Source organism: Thermothelomyces thermophilus, chromosome 1 (assembly GCF_000226095.1).
Source record: "Thermothelomyces thermophilus ATCC 42464 chromosome 1, complete sequence".
Classification (NCBI taxonomy): Eukaryota; Fungi; Ascomycota; class Sordariomycetes; order Sordariales; family Chaetomiaceae; genus Thermothelomyces; species Thermothelomyces thermophilus.
The window spans coordinates 10,261,530-10,278,628 of NC_016472.1; the positions used below are offsets into that span (position 1 = coordinate 10,261,530).

At 42.0% G+C, this 17,099-nt stretch overlaps 2 protein-coding genes across 2 annotated transcripts; both read right to left on the reverse strand.

Annotated features, from left to right (window-relative positions):
* Positions 1-11,506: 11,506 nt before the first annotated feature.
* MYCTH_2299698 (uncharacterized protein) lies at positions 11,507-12,820 on the reverse strand. The gene is made up of 2 exons (XM_003660838.1): positions 12,346-12,820; positions 11,507-12,276 (listed from the first exon to the last, which is right to left on the reverse strand). The coding sequence occupies exons 1-2, from the start codon at positions 12,591-12,593 to the stop codon at positions 11,763-11,765; spliced, it is 762 nt and encodes a 253-aa protein (XP_003660886.1). The 5' UTR covers positions 12,594-12,820; the 3' UTR covers positions 11,507-11,762.
* Positions 12,821-14,096: 1,276 nt separating this feature from the next.
* MYCTH_2087011 (uncharacterized protein) lies at positions 14,097-16,000 on the reverse strand (the record flags this gene model as incomplete). Its single annotated transcript, XM_003660839.1, has 5 exons — positions 15,754-16,000; positions 15,407-15,686; positions 15,133-15,344; positions 14,817-15,081; positions 14,097-14,699 (listed from the first exon to the last, which is right to left on the reverse strand). Exons 1-5 carry the CDS (start codon positions 15,915-15,917, stop codon positions 14,097-14,099), a joined length of 1,524 nt encoding a protein of 507 aa, XP_003660887.1. The 5' UTR covers positions 15,918-16,000.
* Between the last annotated feature and the right edge of the window lie 1,099 nt (positions 16,001-17,099).

Below are 17,099 nucleotides of genomic sequence, written 5' to 3' on the forward strand. Positions count from 1 at the left end.
AGGGTAATTACTACCATACAATCACTTACGATCACCGTAATCAAGAGTAATCACTAGGATTATATATACATATAAATAGTCACTCGTTAGGTAGACTCTAAGAGTTCACTAGTAATAACAACTTATAATCACAATACTTATACTAAGCACCATTATTAACTACTATAAGAGATAACCCTAGTGTCATTATAAACCCTTTGGCTTCACTAAATCCCTTAGACGACCTGCCTACTTGTCCCGCTTAATCTACCTTCGTCTAAACCCTTTTGGAAGAAGTCTAAGTTAGGTTCGTCACACATTATTATTACTCCCTTTGTTCTATTATAGTTTAGAACGAAGGTGACTTTAACCTTAATATCGATATAGCTACTAACGTTACAGCCGAATAGCTGCTCGCCTAGCTTAGTCAACTCTATCAGCGAATCTAGGAGTTAGACCAGAGAGATAAGGCTGCTTAAGCTCGAATCAAGGAACTCGAGAACGGCGAAAAGCACTTATAGAAGCTAGTTAACGAGGCCTATACTAAAATCAAGGTACTTGAGGGCACTAAAGCAAGCTATATCAAAATCGAACTACCTAGTAAATATAGAGGAACTAAAGAGGACCTTATAGGATTCTTAACAAACCTCCGATCCTACTTCTAGCTTAATGATAATAAGTTTCTAGACAATAAAGCCAAAGTCCTCTATATAGCTATAAGACTAAAGGGCAAGGCACTTAGATAGTTCGAGCTTATATAAAATAACTATCTTACTAAGGAAGATAAAGACGACCGAGATATATTTATATAGGTAGTCTTTTGATCCTATAACTGTTTTAAAGAAGAGCTTTAGAAGGTTTTTAGCGACAAAGACAAGAAGATTTATATATAAGAAAGACTTGCTAATCTCTAATAGACCAAGTTAGTAGCCTCCTATATTATATAGTTTAGATAGGATATACTTAAGTCTTAGCTTAATAACAAGGCGTTAATATAATTATTCTATAATAACTTAAAGAAAAAGGTTAAAAATAAGCTATATAAGTACGATCGGCCTAAGACCCTAGATAAATATATTATATAGGCCATTAGAATCGATAATCGACTCTATATATAAGAGTAGTAAAAACAAGGTCGAATAAACAGAACTATAGTTAAGGCTAATGATAAGAAAAAGCAAACATACGTTAGTACCTTGTATAGGATATACCCCAGAGCTATAGATATAGATATAGCATAGAAGTAGGACCGGAAGAAGATAACCAAAGACAAGTCTAATATTACCTATTATAACTATAGAAAGAAAGGGCACTATAAGCAAGAATATCAAAGCCTAAAGAAAGAATAGAAGATAGTCCCTAGAAAGAAAATTACGGTTATCGACGAAACCACTAAGAACGTTAGCGAAGTAGTAGCTACGAGTTACGAAGACAGGGGTAATAATATAGATAGTCTTGGATACGACGGTAACGGTAAAGACAAACAAGCACCGTACTCCGAACTAGTCATTATAGACCTAGAGACAGGTCTTGCCGAATAGGACATAGCAAGAGAGTATATACTACTAATTTTGATTTTTCTAGCCTTAAGGCAGTAGGGTTTTATAGTTATATAGAGGCAAGATAGATCATAGACAACCGACACCTAAAGAATCAAAAGACCCGGACCTAATATTCCATTTCTCTAGGAACGAATTGAATAATACTATAATAAAGTTTTCTAGCTTAATATAAAACTACGTAAATAGGATAGACGCTTAATTTAACTTGCCTAGTGGAGCGATGAAATAAGGGACGAGATAAGGGAACTCCGACGTATCGTAGAAACCATTAAAGGAGAATAGCCTATAATATATAATAGGCCTGATAGCTACACCGAGTATTTTAACGACTAGCAACTTAGTAACAACGTATAGAACCTAAAGTACTAGTTTATATATACAAACCGTGGAAAAGATAAGCATATATAGGAAAGCTACTAGAAGAAATATTCCTACCTTAGCGTTAGGGTACCTATAGTCTATATATAATAGGAAGGATTTAGGAAAGAATTTCAATACCTCCTAGGCAACACCATATAACTATATCCTCGACACGAGGCATATACGTAAGTGCCCTAGTTCTAGTGTATAGTATACGGATGCTAATACTACTTCTGCGACAAATTCGAAAATAATTACTAGCCGACCTAACAAGGAAATAAGGACAGAAGCTTACGCCCTATGGGATAGGTCTACGATATAGGAAATAGAGCGGCCGAATTACTCTAGAAGATCGAAGCCTACGATCTAGAAGGCATTACGATAGTTCTAAGATAAGCCTAGCCTAGGCACTACGGAACAGGACAAGACATATAGGACTCGTATTAGAGCAATAATTACCTCTATTATACGGACGAAAAGAAATCGCAAATTTAGGAGCTTTGGACGAAGCTATAGCATATATAACGAGAAGTAGAATAGACTTAATAATAGAAAGCTATAAGCACTTAATAGCTTATAGAAATGAGTACAATTGACAAAGCCACTATTAGCCAAATAACTAAAGAGGTTAGCACTAACCTAGGAAATAGGTTAGGGCCCTTCAAGGGGCCTAGAAACCATTAACGCCTACGTAGCGGCGAGTGGTAGCGTAGTATAGGAGGAACTAGCGTAAGAGACTACTATATTAAGACTTCCTAGCAGAAACATGGGAAATCGCCGTAATCTTTAGACGACAGCAGTAAGACAAGCGACTATAGATAATAGCATAATAGAAATAGCACGAAATGCTTATACTAGTAGATAGTAAAGTAAAGATAAACCTAATTTCGCCGATACTTATAAATTAGCTATAGATACCCTAGAGAATAAAGTAGAAGTATAGCATAGTCAAGGGGCTATTTTCGATATAATAGATATATAGGGAGACTAAACTAATCGACATTACTATAGTAAGGAAGACTATAGTAGTTATATTTAATATTATAGATATAGGTAACGACAAAGATATAATATTAAGGTTACTATAGCATGAAGATTATAATCTAGATATTAGCTAGAAGAATAGTAGCTACCTATAACCCTAAACGGAGTCGTATTCGACTAGCAAGATAGGGAGTATACAAGGATCGCAAGCAGACGATGCTTAAGGGAAGGCATATTCTATAGATCTACCGTAAGAAACAGATAGTAGTAGATAGACCACTATAGACTCTAGAAGAGGCGGTATAACGATATCGATATCATAACAGGAGGAACGAGCCGAACCGCTAATAGCTATTCTCTCTATTAACGAATGTAAAGCACTGTAATTAGAGTAATGGGTTAAAATAGGAGAAATCGCTAGTATCGCCATAGATAGAACCAAGTTTATATACTATTGGAAAACTAAGAGACGAGACAAGATTAGGGAAGTACTAAAAGAATACGAAGGATACCTAGCATTCGAACCAAAATATCTAAAAGGACTACTAGAACACGGCCTATAGGATTACGAGATCAAGCTTAAGGAAGGAGTATAACTAAAGTTCTTTAAGATTTACTATACGAGCTAGATATAGAACAAAGAACTTAAACGATATTTAGAGGAGAACCTTTAAAGAGGATATATCTACCTATTGATATCGCTAGTAGGCTACCTAATCCTATTTATACCTAAGAAAGATAGAAAGCTATAGTTATATATTGACTATTAGTAACTTAATAAATAGACCGTAAAAAACTAATACCCGTTACTACTAATCTTATAACTCTAAGATTAGTTAATAGGAGCCTAATATTTTATACGTCTTAACTTACTATTAGCCTATAACTATATATAGATCAAAGAAGGCAATAAGTAAAAAACGGCCTTTAGGATACCCTATAGCTACTATAAGTACCTTGTCATGCTATTTAGACTTATAAACGCGCTAGTAACGTTCTAAGCCATGATTAATCAAGCTATCCGACCCTTTCTCGACAAATTTGCGGTATATTATCTCGATGATATACTCATCTTCTCTAAGATAATAAACGAACACCGGAAGCACGTGAAAGCAGTACTAGACACGCTATACGCGTACAAACTATTAGTTAACAAGGAAAAGAGCAAATTCCACGTTAGGAAAACGGTATTTTTAGGATACAAAATATCCCTAGGACAAATCTAGATAGAACCTTCAAAGGTTAAAGCTATTAAGGAGTAGCTATAACTAACGTTAGTCACAGAAATACAAAGCTTTATCGGATTTATAAACTTCTACCAGATATTCATTAGGAATTTCGGAGCGATCGTACAACCTTTATACGAACTCACTAGGAAGAACGCTAAATTTCAATGGAAAGAACAACACGAGCAAGCATTTATATAGATCTATAATACCATTACTAAAGATCTAATACTAGTATTACCAAATCTCAAGAAGCCATTTAAGGTAGAAACAGACGCTTTGAACTATACCATTAGAGGATAATTAGGATAATAGGACAAACAAAGAAAGCTACATCCCATAGCCTTCTTTTTAAAGAAGCTCGATAGACTATATCTTAATTATCTAATCTATAACAAGAAACTACTTACGATTATTAAAGCTTTTAAGGAATAGCAACTATACCTTAGTAGTATAATTAAACTAGTACAAGTATATATAGACTACAAGAATTTATAATACTTCACGATGACAAAGGAGCTTAATAGACGACAAATACAATAGGCAGAATTCCTCGCGGAATTTAACTTTGAGATCCGCTACAAGAAGGGCAAAGAGAACGTATAAGCAGACATCTTAAGCCAACGAACAGATTATACAGAAGGACAAACGGAAACAATACCACCATTGTTCAAGGAACAAATGGACGGAATATTATATTACAAAACGTAGACACCTATAGAAGATAATCTACTTAACTTGTTCTTAGAATGTTATATAATCTTTCAAGAAGAAAGGATCAACGAGATATAGTATTAAGTAGTACCTAGACTAGTAGTACCTAACGGAGTAAAAGAAAGAGATAGGAAACTCTAGTACCGAGGCAAAGTATATATCTACGACAGGGATTAATAGTTACGAATGATTCGAGAACTCTATAAGTCGAAACTCGGAGGATATAAAGGAGTTACGAAGACTATTGCACAAGTTAGGAAACATTATAACTTTCTATAGTTAACGGTACAAGTTAAGGAAGTTATACAGAACTACGACATTTGTAATTGAAGCAAAACGGTACGATATAAGCTATATAGGCTACTTTAGCTATTACTAATAGCTAATAAACTATAGAGTTTAGTTATAATAGACTTTATTATAAAGCTACTAGAATCTAAAGATATAACTATAGGAGTAATCTATAATAGTATTCTTACCATAGTAGATCGCCTAACTAAATAGGTATACTTCTTTCCCTATAAGGAGTCCTAGATAGCGGAACAATTAGTAGATATAATCTATCGGCAAGTTACATTAATATATGCTTAGCCGCAAGAATAGATTACTAACAAAGACACTAAGTTTATATCAAAGTTCTAGCAAGCGTTAATATAACGATTAGACGTTAATAGTAAGCTATTAATAGTATATTACCTATAGATTAACAGACAAACAAAGTAACTAAACCAAGTTATTAAGCAGTACCTCTATTCTTATATTAACTACTAGCAAGATAACTAGGTTATACTATTACTAATAATATAACTCGCTTATAATATAACATTAACGGAAATAACTAAAGTTATACCGTTCTTCGCGAACTATAGATATAAAGCAGACCTTAGGTAAGAACTAGAGGTTATAGTGCTAAGAGCAGCAGCCAAAGCAGAACAAATATACGTACTATATAAAAAGCTTAAAAAGGAACTCGAGTTTATCAAGACTAAAATAAAGAATTACTATAATAAACATAGGCTTAAGGGACCTTGCCTAGAGAGGAAGACAAAGTCTACCTAATCGTATGAAACTTACGAACTAAACGACTAAGCACGAAGCTAGACTTTAAGAAGGTTAGACCCTTCATTATCAAAGAACGAATTTCGACATCTAACTACCGACTATCGTTACCGTTATCTATACGACTACAGACGGATATTTTTTATATTTCGCTTCTCGAACCAGTACCAAAGAACGCTAAGGTTGCTACGTATATCAAAGCAGAGGACAAAGAAGAAGAATAGGACGTCGAAGAAATTCTAGATTTACGTATTATTAACAGAGAACTATAGTACCTAGTTAAATAGCTTGATTTCGGACTAGAAGACAATTTATAGGAACCCATTAAGAACCTAAATTACCCTAAGAAACTAGAATAGTTCTATTAGTAGAACCTAGATTGGCTAAAGGCAAACCTAGGACAGAACTAAAAATAATACCCTAGTTAATAATGTTAACGCCACTATTAAGTTACACGACGGCCCCCGATTCCTACTATTCTACCGTTTCTAATTCGTCTAGATTTGATAAACCCTATATAACCATATCTGCCCCCTTCTTTACTAGGAACTCTCGTTATTTATAAACCCGAGTTAGATAGGCTAATGCCTTAGAAGCTTTATATTGATATTCTTATAGCAAGGCTTCGGCCTCTTTCTCTTTAGCCTTTAAATAACGTTACTTGTATATAATATGATCTACTACGTCACGATTAGAGACATGCCCTCGCAAGGAAACGGGAACTTACAAGAAGAAACTAGAACGCTAGAACCATCGCAAGCACGACCCTAACGTATACAAGCCTTATAACGACAAGATTTTTCAATCATTTTATACACTCGGTTATACTCTACGTAATAGGAACATACTATCACTACAAACCCGTAATTGGAAATAAACTAAGCTAAACGCTTATAGCGAATAGACGCTAAGGATCTATACGCGTTAGACGGTATAATTAATAGTACAAAGGGCAACAAGAGGCTAAGGAGAAAAACACGTATAAGGAACACAAGGAATATTAGCGCTATTTGAAACGGCCTAAAAGAGGGCTTTTAGGTCGAAAGCCTTAAAGGGAAGGCATCGTATTATAGAAATATATATACAGATACTACCTAGACTACCGGCATAAACGGGCCAATCAAGCCAAAAGAACGAAAGGACTAATTACAACATAGGAAGCACAGTGATCACTACACTTACCAACGATCAGGGTGATTACTACCATACGATCACTCACGATCACCATAATCAGGAGTGATTACTAAGATTATATATATATATAGATAGTCACTCGTTAGGTAGACTCCAAGAGTTCACTAGTGATAGTAACTTATAATTACAGTACTTATACCAAGCACCGTTATTAACTACTGTAAAAGATAACCCTAGTATTGTTATAAACCCTTTGGCTTTACCGAATCCCTTAGACGACCTGCCTGCTTGTCCTGCTCAATCTACCTTCGTCTAAACCCTTTTAGAAGAAGTCTGAGTTAGGTTCGTTATAGCTGCTCTGTTTCCTATATTGTAGACCTATTCTATAGGGCGTAAGCTTCTGTCCTTATTTCTTTGTCGGGTCGGCTAGTGATTGTTTTCGAATTTGTCGCGGAAGTAGTATCGGTATCTATATACTATACATTAGAACCAGGGCACTTGTACATATACCTTATATTGAGGATATAGTCATATAGTGTCGCCTAGGAGGTATTAGAATTCTTTCCTAAATCCTTCCTATTATACGTAGACTATAGGTACTCTAATGCTATAGTAGGAGTGTTTCTTCTAGTAGCTTCCCTACGTACGCTTGTCTTTTCTATAGTTCGCGTATATAAACTAGTATTCTAGGTTCCGTATATTGTTACTAAGTTACTAGTCGTCAAGGTACTTAGTATAGCTATCGGGCCTATTATATATTATAGGCTATCTTCCTTTAATAGTTTCTACAATACGTCGGAGTTCCTTCGTTTCGTCCCTTATCTTATCGCTCTACTAGGCAAGTTAAATCAAGCGTCTATCCCGTTTACGTAGTTCCATGTTAAGTTAGAAAACTTCATTATAATACTATTTAATTTGTTCCTAGAGAAATAGAACATTAGGTCCAGGTCTTTCAATTCCTTAGGTATCGGTTATCTACAATCTATCTTACCTTTATATGACCATAAAACCCTACTGCCTCAAGGCTAGGAGAATCGAAATTAGCAGTATATACTCTCTTACTATATCCCATTCGGCAAGACCTATCTCTAGGTCTATAGTGACTAGTTCGGAGTATAGTACTTATTTATCTTTATTATTACTATCGTATCCGAGACTGTCCGTGTCATTACCCCTATCTTTATAGCTTGTAGCCGTTACTTCGATAACATCCTTAGTAGTTTCGTCGATAGCTATAATTTCCTTTCTAGGGACCGTCTTCTACTCTTTCTTCGGGCTTCGACATTCTTGCTTATAGTGCCCTTTCTTTCTATAGTTATAGTAGGTAACATTAGACTTGTCTTTGGTTATCTTCTTCTAGTCCTACTTCTATGCTATATCTATATCTATAGCTCTAGGGTACGTTCTATACGAGGTACTAACATACGCTTGCTTTTTCTTATTATTAGCTTTAACTATAGTTCTATTTATTTAACCTCGTTTTTACTACTCTTATATATAGAGTTAATTATCAATTCTAATAGCCTATATAATATATTTATCCAAAGTCTTAGGCTAATTATACTTATATAGCTTGTCTTTAATCTTTTCCTTTAAGCTATTATAAAATAGTTATATTAACACTTTATTATTAAGCTAAGACTTAAGTATATCTTATCTAAACTATATAATATAAGAGGCTACTAACTTAGTCTATCGGAGATTAGTAAGTCTTTCTTATATATAAATCTTCTTATCTTTATCACTAAAAACCTTCTAAAGCTCTTCTTCGAAACAATTATAGGATCGAAAGACTACTTATATAAATACGTCTTAGTCATCTTTATCTTCCTTAGTAAGATAGTCATTCTATATAGGCTTAAACTATCTAAGTACCTTGCCCTCTAATCTCGTAGCTATATAGAGGACTTTAGCTTTATTATCTAAAAACTTATCGTCATTAAGCCGGAAGTAAGATCAGAGGTTTGTTAGGAATCCTATAAGGTCCTCCTTAGTTCCTCTAAATTTGCTAGGTAATTCGATCTTAATATAGCTCGCTTTAACGCTCTCGAGTACCTTGATTTTAGTATAGGCCTCGTTAACCAATTTCCATAAGTGCTTTTCGCCGTTCTTAAGTTCCTTAATTTAAGCTTAAGCAGCCTTGTCTCTCTAGTCTAACTCCTAGATTTGCTAATAGAGTTAACCAAGCTAGGTAAGCAGCTATTTAGCTATAACGTTAGTAGCTATATTGATATCGAGGTCGAAGTCACCTCCGTTCTAAACTATAATAGAACAAAGGGAGTAGTAATAATATATAACGAACCTAACTTAGACTTCTTCTAAAAGGGTTCAGATAAAGGTAAATTGAGTAGGACAAGTAGGCAGGTCGTCTAAGGGATTTGGTAAAGCTAAAGGGTTTATAATAACACTAGAGTTATCTCTTATAGTAATTAGTAATGCTTGGTATAAGTACTGTAATTGTAATTGTTACCACTAGTGAACTCTTAGTATCCACTTAACGAGTAACTAGCTAGCTATATATATATAATTGTCTGTCCCTCTTTAATAGTTATCACTAGTACCATTTCTCCTTTTACTCCGTAATTCCGCGTTGTCGATGGTGACATGTTATTATTACTAGTGAAGACCTTAGTCTTGGTGGTGATAATCTTCTGATTGGTCCGTCAAGTGATTGGCTGTCGGAATGTTCTATGTCCTGGCTGTAGCCTGCTAGGCCGTCTATGTGCTTATCCGTGACATTAAGGACATTGGTTTCGAGATAATAGAAGAGGTCGTATAATGCTAGCGATAACTGTAGTTAGCCATCCTATATCTCCAAATTATCCTTATTATAGAGGGTAGGAAGCGGTATAAATGACCTCTTTTCCGGAAGGACAGGAGTGCCGTTATTATTTAGTCTATAGGTGCCTTATAAAGATCATGTCTCGCTCTCTCTAACGGTGGTCGGCTGCTTCCTATAAGGTAACTATCCGTTATAGGAGGTCTTGGTTATTAGTTTAGGTATTATTTCCCTTAAGTTATTCCTCCTCTTATATATCTTGTTATTAGAGCATCTCTACCTTATTATCTTTTTCTTTGTCCCTAAGGATAGAGTTATCGAATAGAGCTAACGATATCTTAAGAGTATTATATATATAGCTAGGGTTATAGGTTAAAGTTCTAAAGGATCTTTCTCTTAGAGTCTTACTACCTTGCCTATTTCTCCTAGACGGTAGATACTATTTACCCTTAGGTAATAGGCCTATTTATATAAGGAAATGTCTTTAAAGGCTTATAAGTCTTACGCTTAATAACTTCTATAGGTTATAGTAATTAGAACTACTAATTCTTAATAGATTTACTAAAATCTTAATAGATTTGTCAAATTCTTAATAGATTTAGTGGTTTCCTTAATAGAATTAATGTCTTCCTTAATAGAAGGAAGAAATCTTGATAAAATCTTGACTTAGCTATTGCTCTTATAGATAGAAATGACTAGGACCTTCAGAATCTGGTTACCGAAGGCCAAAGTCTATAAGGATTTAAGCGATTAGCAGAGGTTCTAAAGAAGGAGAGTAATCCACGAAGAAATAAGCAGCAGAAGGAAGCTTGATTTGCTGATAAATTTGCTAATAGGTTTACTAGTTCTGTTGCCGCAATTCTGGCTGGCGATTGAACCGCTTTGGTTTTAGGTTTTGGTGGTTAGGTTAGAGGTAGCTACAGTCCAATGGATTCGAATGACCGTAGGAGCCTCCAGAGCCGAAGGGTTGTTATTGTTGTTAAGGTAGCTGCAGTTGAAAAGAAGAAGAAGAAGCCAACTGTAGGAGCCTCCAGTAGAGGGCTCATAACCTCTTGCAGGTGGATGCGCGGATAGAACTGACGATCTTCGTATCTCTGCTACGTAGTTGGCGATGGTTCTGGAGGAAGAAGGACGGAGGCGTCCAGAGCCAACCTGCAGGAAGATGTGGGTGGCTGCAACCTCGGTAGGGCTGGAGCCCTGGTGGGCCCAGTCTACCACACCCTGGAATAGCCCCAACCTTAGCACTGAACTGTGATGCCATTTGACTAGTCACCGCTGTGCACCCCCCCTCTTTCCTAGGTAGTTAGTATGCATGTGTATGGAATTGCAGCTGCTTAGTCGTGGAGGAACGCTCAGGGGAGGGTGTGTACATACATACGTGATACCACTCCTCACCTGACCTTGAGCAAGGTTTCATGCAGTGGTAGCTCGACCCTATGCCAGGCATGCGAGAAGTCTCTTACCTGGAGGTTACCTCGGGATTCTTCGTCGATAGCCTTTGTATGCAACCGCGAGCAACTGATAACGACATCCTGGGACAGGAGCCCGATTTACACAAAAAGGAACTGAATGGGTCGTATCTTACAGGGCTTCGACGGAGACTGGCAAAGACAAGGAATATGTTTCCTTCTCTTTCTTTGTCCCTCTGTCTTGTGCTAGCGGTTTACCTGGCTTCCAAGGAATAATAACCCAATGAGTGTTGTGTAGCGGGAGCAAGTAACCCCGCTCCAGAATTTGGCAGTACTCTAAATTTGATCCCTACGAGGAAGAATTGTGCATACAGGGGCGGGCACCTTCCCTTGATGACAATGTTACCTGGCTAAGGTACCTTATACATGCTGCGAGTGGTGATTTGATTATGATCATGTGTTTTACAATTAGGAGATACATGCTTACAAACCTGTTCGGGCAATTGAAGCTGAAATCACTTCTTCACACGTCTCATCGACTTCCCCCACGGGATCATCAATCCAAGCCCATCAACCTTCTCAACCCCGTGTTATCCACGATGGTAAACCCACCAGGCAATCTCTCAACCCCCTGGCCGTCCAGAGCATTGTCCCACATGCCCATGGCCATGCCCGTCAGGAACTTCCCCAGGGGCTCAGTGGGGCTCCACTTGCTCTTCGCCGCGTGCTTCATGATCGGTGACATGATGCTTCCGACCATGCTCCTGAACGTCCCAAGCTCCGGCAGGAAAGGCTTGATTTCGGCGTGGCCAGTCCAGTCGACGAATCCGGGGCGGACGGTGGTTGCCCTGAGAGTAGAAGGATTCGATTTTTGCATCTCAGCCAGCGCCAGTTCGGTTTCGCCCTTGATACGCCCAAAGAACGGAGTCAAGCGGCCCGGGGTAAAGGTTGCGCCGTTGCCGGAGACGTAGACAAAGTGGAACGGTTGACTGTTTTCTACTCCTGACGCGAGAGACTGGAAGGCTTTTGCCGCAGCGAGAGGGTAAGTCTTGGTTATTGTGATGTAATCCCTGGAGCGGAGCCGGTTAAGATCACTCGTGTGCCCGGTAACTAGAGTTCAGGGATCAAAAGGTACTGACTCCTTGCTGACCTGGGTCTGGCTGATGCCCAGTGCCCAGACACAAGCTTGGGCTCCTTGTAGCTTGTCAAGGAGGTCTTTGTCGTAGGACGCGAAGTCTTTGTGGATAATGACATTGATGCGGTCATCAGTGAACTTGACTGGCCGTCTGCTCACAACCGAGATCTTGGTGACGTCTTTACATTTGATCATGGCGTCGAGAGCAGCGGTGCCCACCAGACCGGTAGCGCCAGTTAGAATCAGATGCATCTTGCTGAGCGTGGAGAATCGAGATATATTCGGGTAGGCGTAGGTAGGCAGAGAACTAGATCTGATTAGACTAACGCTCGGGCGCTTTGGTGGCAACCAGATGTCAACACGCGGCAATCCGCCCTTTTGGACACAACTGGAATTGTGGGTGGCCTGAAAGAGATGTGTGGATGGATGGATGGATGCGGAAATCAACGATCCGATTCGTATAACTACTATGGAGTTCGATGATGGAGGAAGAAGGAAGAGGCTGACCGGGGCCACCCTGCAGGGAAGATGTAGGTGGCTGCAACCCTGGTGGGCCCGGGAACCCTAGTGGGGCTCGGTCCACCACAAGATCGGATGGACAATTCTTTAAACACACAGCCGCGCTGGCTGACGACGGCGGCGTTAGTTTTCGGGCTTAAAGCTAGCCAGCTTCAAGGTTCGGAGATAACTATAACTAATGAGTGGCTGACTGCAGTGACAGGGGTCATGTGTGGCCGAGTTCCTGCCAAACCTCCCACATCGAGCAAGATTCAAAAATGCACTCCTTACACATCTACCTGGTTAACACATACTGCGAGTCTTTACTGTCTCCTGCGTACAGCCTCGTGTGGCTCATTGCCCCGGATGACTTGAGAATGAGGCATTGAGTTGCCTTTAAGAGTGTTTGTGTTTGTGGGGGGGGGGGGGGGAATAAGCATCTTCCCATCTCCCAGGGAGTCTTTTTTTTTTCTTCTCATAGTGCCTTGATAGCTCAAATTCCCATTCAAGCGTGCATGCAGGTACACCATGACCCCCTCCCCAAGATCACTTCAGACTGCCCTCAAGGCTGAGGCTTGTTGGACGGCTGGCTGAGCGAGGCTTTGCCGGTCAAGCCGGTAGGCTCACCAGAATGCGAGGCCCTAGCAAGGTTCGGATCAGGACCGCCGGTCATGCTCTGATGCTGCTCAGTTGCTGGCCACGCTGTCAGGAGAGTGTCTTTCTTGTCTTCCCGGAGGGCTACATAAAGGAGACGAGCTTCATTGTTCGGAGCGCCAGAGAGAAAGAACTTACGTTCCTGGCCTGTCTTCGTTGCCTTTTCCAAACCCTTCTTCATTGTATCCTTGACCTTACCCATGATTGGACTGATTGGGATATGGTATGGTAACTCCTGATGTAAGATTGCACTGGACGTGAGTGGCTAAGGAACAATTGCAGGTTCTTGGTAGTTTGAGTTCTATCCTCGGCGGTGCAGTTGCTGTGATGTAATAGCCCAAAACAATGCCACTGACGTCGTTCATACCCAAGGTAGGTAAGGTACCTGATAGGTATGTAGTACCTGAGAAAGATGGGCCATCTTTGTGATGTACTGGATGTATGTACCTATGTACCTTGGTACCATTTGTCGGGACCACGAGCAGATGCCCAAGCACTGAACCGTACTATTACTGCAAATCTCGGGATCGGCATGGCCTACCATGCCGGCTAGCCGATCGTAGGGCATGGAAGCCATTTGAGGGCTATCTTGCTACAACAGGCTCACGAGCCCCATCGGCTGATGAACTCGTCCCTCTTTGCGCTCTTGGCCTTCTTCAGTTTAGCCACTCCAGCGCACACATCGCTCAACTTCTCGTCCACCTTTCTGAGCTCCTGGGAAAGCACGGCTATCGACCTCTCAATCTCAGCATCAACGAGTCGAACGCCTCCGAAGGGACTCTCGGCCAGGATAGAGTCGTGGACCAGTTGGATCGCCAGTTTCCCGTCGGTTACATATTTGGTTGCTGCTTCCTCAAAGTTCTGCTGGGCGTGGAATGCAGCGTCCTGCAATTTTTCCCGACGGCCAGCAAGGGCTAGAGATAGCTCATCTACCTGCGCGCACAAGTCGGGAAGCCCTTCCTTTTCTTGCGGGAGGCTGATGGCAAGAGTACGAAGGATCTCCTCTAGCGGTGAGTCGTCGCCCGTATCGGGCGCGCCAGTCGAATATCTGGACCTCCGGCTCGGCCGGGCGTGGACTGGGGACACGGTTCCCTGTTGTTTGATGCTGTGCTGCTGCTGCGTTGGCGAGGCTCGGATGGCTGAGGGCTGCGTTTGTAGCTCAGCTTTGGCGAGGTCGAGGACGGCGTTCGCTGCCAGTTGGTACGACTGGAATGCATCAAGGCGAGCCGTCAGGTCTTGTACGCGATCGATAAGGTAGTCAAGGCATTCGTGGATCTTGATCATTAGCTTGGAAAGAAAAACGAAGAACTCGCCAGTACTCACATAACTGATTGCCTGGGCTGACCTCGCCAGAGTCTGGCCGTTCTTTGCAGCGAGACTTCTGAGAGCCGGCTCTAGAAACTGCTGCTCGGTGGACATTTGGGCGACCGGAAGGATCTCTGCGTAGAGGGACTCGACCTCCTCTTGCAATGCGGAAACCTCGTCGGTGGAAACCTTTGTTGGTGCCGATTTGGTGGGAGGCTCAAGAGCTTCGAGGTAAAGGCGGTCCAACCTCGTGCGAATTATCTCCACCGTGAACTTGATCAGCCTACCACCACATGAGTCTCTGAACGGAGAGGAGGCACGGCGAGAAACACACCTCGCGCAAGTCTCGCGCAAGAGAGCGACGTCCCGTTGCTCCTCATCATTCTCAGCTTCGAGCTCCAATCCCAGCTTTTGAAGACTAGATAGCAGCCTGTCGTCAGAGGAAAACAGATTCTCTGCCGTCTGCTGGATTGTCGCGCTAGCGCCGGTGCTCCGCTGCTCGAGCTTGCTGACGCGAGAGCCGAGGGATTGCAGGAGTTCGTCTGTCTTGTCGGGCCAGTCAATACAAAAACAGCTCTGCACGCATCGGGTAGGTGGTAAGTATATACGTGTAAGGCAAGATCACTGCGCTCAGATTGCCACGCCCGGGCCCGCTCCGCTTCGATGGTGACGCGCTCCTTGAGGCTCTCGCGCCCAGAATCGACAAGACGGCCAAGAGCCTCCTGCTGCTGTCTGAGCGCCTCGGTATGCCGCGTGATGGCCTGGGTAGAGCGGTGGAGCTCCTCTATGGCGTCCTTAATCTCTTGGTCGCTCAGCAGACAAGTTGCGGCCAGATCTGACGACTTGGCGAGCTTATCGGCCAGGCCCGACTGCTCGAGGGCGGCATACCTGATCGGCACGGTTAGGATTGAGGGCTGGCCACGGGTGCTAGACAAAGACTTAGGGGTTTACGAACTGGCTCAGCTCATTCGCGGTGAGCAGCGTATCCGGCGTGAGGTGAAGCGTAGCCCAGCGAAAAAGATCGATCGAAGCTGGGTCGGAGAGCGCTCTCCTCACCGCTGACGCATCGAACGATGGGTCGTACGCCCGCAAGACGGTGATTAGCGACTCGGCGTCCATGCCGAATATTCAAGAAACCAAGACATCAAGTAGACCTGGCGCGCAGAGCTCCTGGTCCTTCTCTGTGTCGGACAGAGCATGTGACCTGGCTCTTGTGTGCATGAACAGGTGAATGTCGAGGTGGAGCCTGGACCCAACTCTGGCCGACCAGCCGACGATCCCTGCCTCCGCCGCGCACCCCGCAGCGGGAAGCTCCTGCAGACGCGACGTGAGCCCTTGCATTTGCCAAGCAGCTTGGTCTCGGGGTTCCTTGACAGCGAGCGAACCCGGATGTCACATCACCGTACGTAATCCGTACGGTACTCGTACTTCGTATGTACATACCACATACGCGTACCACGTTCATTGCGGGCTGCAACTGGCTGCCTCCTTTCACAACAGGATATCTCGCGAAGGTTCGTTTCGGTGTTCTTGGTTGTTACGTCCGTAGGCAGTGATGGCGGCGGACCTCCTGATACCTAATTACTGCTGCTGCCCGCAGGCCCAGGGAAAGCAATGACAACAGACGACCAGCCACTGTGGGGCAGGTGCGCCTCCCGATATTCTCTTAGAGTTTGGCAATATTCACGCTCTGCAAAGCCTCGAATCCCAGGCGCGGGGAGTTTTCTTTGCGACAGTGACTCGCTGCCATTAATCGAAGCCGCCAGGAGCCGGTTTGTCGGACGTCATCAAACTCGCCTGAGAAGGCCCGCTGCTCAATCAACTTAGAGGTAATACCTTCCTGACCACCTCGGTCATCACCTGGATACCTGCTTTGAAACACTAGAAGTACCGTGACCTCCTAGTAGTAGCTTAGGTACCCAGGTACCTAGGTACATCAGGTCCCTTAGGCAGGTAATGTACGCGCTGCACTGTATGTACCTTCCAGTTTGACGCGACTAGATAAGGTACATACCTTTGATACCGTCTTCCACTCTTGTTTACGCCTACCTCCGACCCTCAGCAATTGAGCTACTGTCCGGAATTATCGAAAGAACGGCCCAAAGCATCTGGTGCTCAGTGTATTCCGATTTCCGGAAACTCTAGCCGAAAACTGACTCGACCCGGGATGTCAAGCTCAGTTTTCTGCCTCGGGCGACGCGAGCAGATACATTTTTCACCCAAGATGCCTTCCTCGGGAGGGTTCTAAGTCATGACACTCGCTAAGCCCCGCCAAAGGACAACAAGCTTCCAATGCCATGG

Coding starts and splice junctions, on each gene's coding strand:
- MYCTH_2299698 (XM_003660838.1), bottom strand. CDS start 12,593: ATGCATCTGATTCTAACTGGCGCTACCGGTCTGGTGGGCACCGCTGCT. Junction 12,277..12,345: donor CAGACCCAGGTCAGCAAGGA/GTCAGTACCTTT, acceptor GCTCCGCTCCAG/GGATTACATCACAATAACCA.